We start from the raw sequence: 9374 nt of genomic DNA, 5'->3' as shown, positions 1-9374 counted from the left end.
TTAATAACCTTTATTGTTTTTATTTTGTGTTGATTTTTCTTATTATACAAATTTAATAACTCCTTTCATGCAAGAGATAAATTATAAATTATAATTTGTAAAACTAAAATAAATATGTTAATTATGTAATTATTATAACTGAATAATTTTTAAAAAATTAGCCTAACTAAAATTAGTTTTAAAATAATTAATAATTGGTATACCTAATAAAATTAAGAATAATATAATATAATATGCTAATATATTTATAGAGACCAAATTCCAAATACAAGATAATTATACGGATCATAGACCTATTTAAGACAATATATTATGCATAGTTATATAATATAGCTATTATGTATTGAAAATCTTCGTTAAAATAACTATTATATAATTACATTTACATGACAACAAGTCAACAACAATAAAAATGTTTATTTATAATATAAAAATTATGTTTAATGTATACTAATGTAAATTTAATAGCAAAAGTGTTATGTGTAAATATAAATGTTAGTTGTAACATGTGAGTAAGTGAGTTAGTCCGTTTTAAACCAATAAATTATAGATTAATTTATTAGGGTATATTTGGTTTAGCGTATATTTATATGTATCAAATTTACGTTTAATTTTCTTAAAAAATTTTTTTTTTCGGTTTGGTTACTTTTTTTTTAACACAAACGTAATTTTGTAGTCCAATCTATATTCACCTAATTAAAGCTAAAAATTATAGTTTTTAAATTTATTTTTTTAATTAAAGAAATTTATTTTTTTATAAAATATTTTTTTTGTTTTGTATTATGATTCTATTAATTTTATTAGAATAAAGAATACTAAGAGTACTAAAAAAATTAAAATTTATTTACATAAAATAATTTTTTTAAATTTATATCCCTTTTTTATATTTTTTCACCTAAAAGTGATTTTAAATAATATAATTCAAATAATATTTAGTTTAGTATAATTTTTTTTATAAAAATTTATCAAATATAAATCACATTAACTCTTTTTAATTAAAATCAATTTTATAAAATTATTTTTATGTAAATTTTTATTTATATAAATTTCAATCCAAATACACACCCAGTAACATTCTTAGTTACTTGATTTATCTCATAAAATTTGTAAATTTATTTTTAATCTATTAAGGTGAAGAAGATTATGGTTAATTCATTTTCTTTACTAAATCTGAAATTATTCACCCAAAGCTAACTTCTAGATATCAACATCATTGCCGTTACATAATTAATAAAAAATGAATAAGGGGAAAATGTTTCGGGGAATAATCCGTCATAATTCCTGCCAACTCCCAATGGCTCCATCAGATGTCTATTATGAATTGATGAGATTGCATCATTGCAATGCCAAATTTGAGAGTTTTGACCCTGTAAAACTTAATCAGCTTATCCTATTTAAGGTATATACAAGGTAAACATCATAAAACGAAATAGATTTTAAAATGGTTTCTGAGTTATAACTTATTGGCTTTTTTTTATATATTTTGTATTAGAAGTTTTTTGTAGAATTATCTTTACAAATGCTATATTAAATTACAATAAGTTTGTATTTCTTATTTCTTTTAAAATTTAAACTAATAAACGAATATATAAGTGTTAGAAACAAGAGACTGAGAGAGTAATCTAAAAAGTGTATTATTCAGTTGTGTAGAAAGATACAATATACAAAGAGTATTTATAGGTGGTAAATGAATCAGAACAATAAAGGCATAAAATCATACAATTAATATACAGATATACTAGACGATACTAATTCATCTAAATTGATTCTAATGATTCTCTAACATCCCCCCTCAAACTCAAGTGGGAGCTAAAGATACCAACTTGAGTTTGGATAACAAAGTCCGGAAACGAGTCGGATGATGAGCTTTCGTGAAGATATCAGCAGTCTGATCTAGTGTTCCAACAGCAATGAGACGAACAGCATTAATAAGGATATGTTGCCTAACAAAGTGACAATCAATCTCAATATGTTTGGTGCGTTCATGAAACACATCATTATGGGCGATCTGAATAGCACTGCGGTTATCACAAAAAACATCAGTAGGGGACGACTGAGGAGCACCCAAATCTTCGAGAAGCCAACAAACCGAGATAACTTCAGCAGTGGTGTCAGCGAGGGCACGGTACTCAGCTTCTGTGCTTGAGCGAGCAGTGAACGTTTGCTTCTTAGCACGCCAAGAAATGAGAGCGTCGCTAAGAAACAAATAGTAACCAGTAGTAGAACGACGATCAGTGGGATCAACAGCCCAATCAGCATCAGAGTAAGCCTGAAGAGACAAAGAAGAATTGGCAAAAAAATAAAGGCCATGAAATAGAGTGCCTTTGATGTAGCAAAGAATGCGAAGAACTGCCGCATAGTGAGTAGTACGAGGAGCTGACAAGAATTGGCTAAATACATGAACCGGATAGGCGATGTCTGGTCGGGTGACAGTCAAGTAGACGAGACCGCCAACAAACTGTCGATAGAGAGTCAGATTATCCAAAACAGTGTCATCCATAGGGGTAAATCGAACATTAGGCTCAAGAGGAGTAGACTCAGTACGACTATCTGTAATCCCAGCGCGAGCAAGAAGATCTGAAGCATACTTAGCCTGAGAGAGATAGATGCCATCATCGGTGGATATGACCTCGAGACCAAGAAAATAGCTGAGAGAACCAAGATCTTTCATCTCAAAGGTACGATGAAGTGAGGCCTTGAGATCAGAGATACCATCAACATCATCCCCAGTAATGATCATGTCATCAACATACAAAAGTAGAAGAACAACTCCACGTTCGCTTTTACGAATGAAGAGGGCATTCTCATGAGGGCTAAAAGTAAAACCAAGACTGCATATGGTAGTGCTGAACTTGTCAAACCATTCACGAAGAGCTTGCTTAAGTCCTAAAGTGCCTTGCAAAGGAGACAAACCTTATTAAAAGGACAAGGATATCCCGGAGGTGGTTTCATATAGACTCTCTTTTTCAAATCCCCATTAAGAAATGCATTCTTCACATCCATCTAACTGAGAGACCATTTTTAACCGCGGCAATGGCAAGAAGTGCTCTAACAGACGTAAGACGAGCGACAGGGGCAAAAGTCTCTTCATAATCAATACCATATTCTTGCGTACAGCCTTGAGCAACCAAACGGGCCTTATAACGGTCAATAGAGCCATCAAAGCGAGTCTTGATCTTGTATACCCATCTACTGCCCACAACTTCCTGATCAGAAGGAGAATCAACCAGATCTCAAGTGTGTGCTTTTTCAAGTGCCTGTATTTCTTCTTGCATTGCTTGTTGCCAATTTGGGTTTGAGGAGGCTTCTCTAAATGTCTTAGGTTCATGTTGATGAAGAATAGTAGAAAAGTAGTGGTAATCAAGAAGATGAGGAGGTGGATTCCTTACCCTAGAAGAACGAACGGGAGGAGGAGGCATGACGGTAGGAGCAGGATCATCGTCCGGTCTGGAATCATCAGAAGATGGAGAAGGCAGAAGAACAGGAGGCTGTGGAGGGTCACTCGAGATAGAATCTGTAGAATTATCACTAAGAAAAAGATCAACATTGGGGCTGGTAAACAAAGGTGACTGAGTAGTAGGAATGGACTCAAAAGATGAGAATCGAGAAAAAAATGTGGTGCTCCCAGAAGACAACATGACGAGATATACGAATACGTTTAGAGAGAGGATTCCAACAACGATAACCCTTGTGTTCAGTGCCATAGCCAAGAAAATAACACATATGAGTCCGAGGTTCAAGTTTACTATGTTCATGAGGCTGAAGAAGAACAAAACATACACAACCGAAAATTCGAAGAGAACTATAATCTAGGGAGGTATGATAAAGACACTCAAAGGGAGTAACATTACCAAGAACATAAGAAGGGAGTCTATTGATAACATGAACAGCAGTAAGAACAGCTTCACCCCAAGTACGCTCACGATATGAAGAAGAAAGGAGCATTGCACAGACGGAGTCAAGAATGTGACTGTGTTTGCGTTCAGCTCTACCATTTTGTTGAGATGTACCAGGACAAGAAAACTCAGACAAAGTACCCTGTTCTGCAAGAAAGGCTAAGAGTTTGGAATCACGGTATTCCATAGCATTATCACGTCGAAAAACCTTAATAACCTTGGAAAACTGAGTTTTAATCATAGTAGCAAAGTTGATATAGATATGAGGTAACTCATGGTGATTAGTCATCAAATAAACCCAAGTAAAATGGGAATAATCATCAATAAAAACGACAAAGTATCGAGCTCCGCCCATAGAGGCAGTGGGAGCGGGGCTCCAAACATCAGAGTGAATGAGATCAAAAGGAGAGCAAACAAGAGATGAATTATTGTGAAAAGATAAAGCAGGTTGTTTGGCAGTTTGGCAAGAAATGCAATCAAAAAATTCATTTGGAACCTGACCTAAAACATCTTGAGACACAAGAGGACGCAGTTTTCCAAAGGAGGTGTGGGCAAGACGCTGATGCCATAAGTGGAGGGTAGAGGGAGAAGAAGCAGCACAGAGATTTGGTACAGGAGAAATATGAAGATTCTCGAGTTCAAACAACCTTCCGACCTTACGTCCAGTCCCGATGATTTGTCCCATCCGAGGATCTTGTACACGACAACCAGAAACAGAAAAAGTGACTTCAAAACCCAGATCAACAAGTTGACCAACAGAAATAAGATTGAAGTTTAATTTGGGAACATAATAAGTATCAGGAAGATTAAGAGTTGACTGGGATATAGAACCCTTATGTGTTGCGTGCAAGAGGGAGCCATTTGCAGTATTGACGGAAGGTCCATTTGTAGTGGTAGACATGGACGAGAAAATATTACGCAACGGAGACATGTGATTAAAGCAACCCAAGTCAAAGTACCATTTAGAATTACCTGGAGGGGTGAAAAAAGCAGCAGGGGTATTACCAGAAACAGAGAGAAGACGTTGAAGAAGAGATGCAATATCAGAAAGAGAGACAGTAGACAAGTTGAGTGGACTAGGACGTAGTGGGCGAGTAGGACAGGCAGTAATTAAATGTCCCGAGAGCTTGCAGTAACGGCAGAACAGCTGTGAACAATGGTAGCTAATATGACCTTTCTGGTGGCATGTGCGACATTCAACAGAAGGACAGTCGGAGAAGAGGTGCCCAGAACGGTTACAGTTTCGACAAAATTTGCCCTTTCTATCGGTGGCAGCAAAAAAATCTTACTTTTCCATGATAGTAGTCACAAAGATCAAAGAGAGGAGAGAAAACGGCAAATTCGAAGCAGAAAATGAGAAATCGGAGTGCAGAATCGGAAAGAGCTCACCAAAAAATCTTAGGGAGGGTCCCACTTGATTGCCACGTCAGTGCCACGTCAGCAGTGACGTCAGTGCCACATCAGCAGAATGGTGACACGTGGCAGCCCACGAGAGGATGGAGAAGACAGGCTGGCGCTGAAGTGGAGGCCGGGTCAACCAGCAGGCCGGGTCGGGTCGGGCGCGATAGCGGGCACGTGGGTCGCTGTGGAAGCTGGCGGCGTGACACGTGGAGGCTCCAAGAGCGTGGGATCAGCAGCAAGATCCAACGGCTACTGAAGCATCTTGGAGGAGGAATAATGGAGGTGGACAGCGAACTTCCAGCGGCACGTGGCGGCGCGTCCGGGGGCTTTTGGCAAAGATCTCGGCGGCGTTGGAAAGCTGACGAAGAGAGGATCACAATGAAGCTGGAGGTGACGAACCAAAGCGTCGGAAACAAATCGAAAAATGCGAGCAAAGAGACACGGGTAGAATCTGGAAGGAAGATCAACCTGGTCGTGGCAGCGGCTTTCGGCGATGCGTGGAGGCGCGTCTGGCGGCGGATGGCGGCGGTTCTGGTTGCGTTGGAATCACGACGACAAGACGAACAAGATAGTTATGGGGGTGACGAACCAAAGTATCGAAAAGGAAACGAAAAAGGAGGCCAAAAAAATGCTGCCAGAAAGGAAAAAATAACGAGGCTATGAACTAATATTCATTGAAAAAAAAAAGACCTAAACTCTTGATACCATGTTAGAAACAAGAGACTGAGAGAGTAATTTGAAAAGTGTATTTCAGTTGTGTAAAAAGATACAATATACAAGGAGTAATTATAGATGGTAACTGAATCAAAACAATAAAGACATAGAATCATACAATTAATATACAGATATACTAGACGATACTAATTGATCTAAATTGATTCTAATTATTCTCTAATAATAAGAATAATTATATATTTAATAATATGTAGTTACTTTTTTATAAAAAAAATAGAACTTAATAGAATATCTAAATATATAAATTTAATTAAATAAATTTGTAAAATTTACTCTATGAGAAAAGAACACATCAACCTTAAATTCAATATAGTTACGATAATGTCAAAAAGATAATAATTTAAAAATATTTTATTCACTTAATATTTATAATTTTATATATATAATATTTATAATTACACAATTATATATTTAATATTATCTAATTATTTTAATAATAACTAAAAAATATTAAATAAAATAATTTTTAGCTGTTTTAATTAATTTTCTATTAATTTTTAAATATTTTTTATAAATAATAGTTTTCCTCCCTACAAGTCAAACATTATTGCTTTGATATACCGTTTGCTTCCACGAATCTTACGGGAATTTGTTAATTACATTCGTTTGAAAAAAAAACAAGGGCATGCATTATATATTACAAAAATATTATTTATATACTAAAATTAGTCATTAAAATTAGTTATTAATGTATTTGTATATAAATATATGTGTAATTTAATTTATTTTTAATGTGTATATATTTTAACATATATTTTATACTGAGGACTAATTTTAGTGACTAATTTTAATGTACACATAACATTATTCTACATATTAATATAGGTAGAAACTCAGGTAAAGTCGACTTTACGTGAAGTTGATACTTGAGAGCCGTTAGATAATTTGACTGATTTGACTAAATTTTTATCTAACAACTCTTATATATCAATTTCATGTGAAGTCGACTTTATTTGAGTTTTCACCATTAATATAATATTTGAATCCTCTTAAATTACTTTATAATAAAATGGGAGGATAATTGATTATCGTAAGTAAATCTCGTCGAAAAATCCAAAATTAATTATCTACTTTTTTGTATTAGGATATTCATCAGGTCAAAAATTTAATGACTGATTTTTAAAATACAAGTACAAAGTGAACGATCTTTCTAAGCAAATAAATTTTATTTGTATCCTTCGATAAATATCGAATCCAAAAAAATGATTAAGAAACACAAATCTTCATTTATCTGTATCAACTTACATCGATAATTATCTGCTTATTTTATCGATTACATCAAATGGAAAACATCAAATGGCAATGGAAGTATGGAACTCGATCTTTTTTTTCCTTCTTACCAAATTCGGCCCATATCTCAAGGTAGAGTTGTAATAAGCATTTATGTGATTCTCAATATTTGCATAAGAACCACCCAACCAAAGTGCCTTCAAAACATTCTCTCGGTTAATAAGGTGGTGTTGCCTGTCTCATTGATTCAATACTTAAACACTCTTATTAATCAACTATATACTACTATTTAATTAAACTAAATTAACAATAAATTGATTTCTGTCTGTAGTGGCTTGGTAGGTCATCTGGTTTGAAGGAAAAACCAAGCATCTCTTTCTGTTTTGGCGTTCATCTTCATTCAAACACGGAAGAATGAAAACTGAATTTTTCAAAATAAAATTTGAAATATATATTATAAAAAAAAACTAATATCTAAGATGAAAAATATGGTATTATTATGGTCTAATAATAACAGATTTGAATAGTTACAATATTACAGATGATAAAACAAAATGCAATCAGGTTCTTAAGACTATAGCTTATGATGATCTTAATAACCATAATTCAGAAAAATTCAAAGATTCCAAATACATGCTTAATTAAAATGCTTAGGCTCACTCGCCACTGAGTTGAACTCTCTTTTTCATGTGAGTCCACCCAAACCGAATCATTGCCCACAAAAGCCATTCGTTCAAGTAAACTTGAAACCAACCCCAAAACCGAAGGAAATAAAAATAAAACAGAATAATATTATTTTAACAACTTAAAATTATCAAACAACTTTAAGATGAGTAACAAAATAGTGGATTGAGAGAAAATATACCTTGCCACACAAAATGTACAGGATCCACCCTTTTATTACTCAATTTAAAATTGTCTAACAAATTATTGCTATTAAAGTAATATTACTCAAAAAAAAAAACTAAATCTATTTTGCAATTTCCAGAACTAACCACCACCATCTCCTTTAATCTAAACAATAATTAACAATATCCAACTCAATTACAAACCGGTTCTAATCGCTTACCCCAACCAACCGGATTTCATCCATCGAACCCGGTCTGGCTCCAAACGGCATCACGTACCCGGCTCATGTCCCGGCCCTTCAAGGTTCGCCCGACTCCCTCGAAAACCGAGTTCGCCGCCGCCTTCCGGCTTCGTGCCAAGTACTCGTGCGGCGGAACCATCTCTGACGCGCCGTCGTCAAAATCGTCATCCTCGCCACCGCCGTGCAGCGACTCGGCGGAGTCCACTCGGAGTATCTTGCTCCAATCCGGCACGTTCACCGGCGCCGACTGCGCCACGTGGCGCCCCCTCGGCGAAGCCGCAGCGGTACCGCCGTCGCGAGGGCGGAACTGGTGTACGACTCTTGGCGTCGCCGCAGCATTGCAAGCCGGATCCTCAAACGCCAGCGACAATCCACCGGATTGTCGGTGACCATCGCGGGGAATCCGGCGACGGTACGTGGCGCCACCGCCACCGTTTGACTCCGCAGCGGCAATTGTCTCCCAATCGGCGTAAGCTGCGGTGGTGGCATCGGTATCGTCCGCCGTGGACCAGATGTCCTCTTCCCGGAGCTCCGATGGATCTCCGGCGGATGATTGGGCCTGGGGGTAGGTTTCGAGGAAGCGATCGCTACGGCTGGTGGTTAGCTTGCGACCCTTGGCCATGTCCGGCTTCGGAATTGGGTAGCGCCACGGAGGGGAGTGGCGGTGATTATTTTATTGTGGAGCAGGGAAAGTAGGGAGTATTGGTACAACTACGAACTCATTTGCACTCCTTTCTTCGGATTAGTGCATTAAGCTTGCAGCAGAAAGTGCCACTACCTCTGTATATATAACTTTTTGCAATTTCATTTGCATTTGAGTTTCGGCTTCATTTTCCCTGAATTTCCTTCCTTGTATTTTTTATTTTTTATTTTCTAAAAAATGGAATAGTGAAAATGTGAAATGGTGACGCCACAGAAATAAAAATACAAAAATAAACAACTTAGTACATACAAGTAATGAAAATATGTTGACGTAAAACCCGAATAGCACGCTCCGCGGGATTGTGTGGCATCACTCGCCA

General features: G+C 36.2%; 1 protein-coding gene across 1 annotated transcript; it reads right to left on the bottom strand.

The window, feature by feature from the left end:
- Positions 1-7737: 7737 nt before the first annotated feature.
- Positions 7738-9140, bottom strand: LOC107482615 (uncharacterized). The gene has a single exon (XM_016103137.3). It carries the CDS (start codon positions 8972-8974, stop codon positions 8348-8350), a length of 627 nt encoding a protein of 208 aa, XP_015958623.1. The 5' UTR covers positions 8975-9140; the 3' UTR covers positions 7738-8347.
- Positions 9141-9374: the final 234 nt, after the last annotated feature.

Source organism: Arachis duranensis, chromosome 4, assembly GCF_000817695.3.
Source record: "Arachis duranensis cultivar V14167 chromosome 4, aradu.V14167.gnm2.J7QH, whole genome shotgun sequence".
NCBI lineage: Eukaryota > Viridiplantae > Streptophyta > Magnoliopsida > Fabales > Fabaceae > Arachis > Arachis duranensis.
This window is presented reverse-complemented; position numbering and strand designations above follow the sequence as displayed.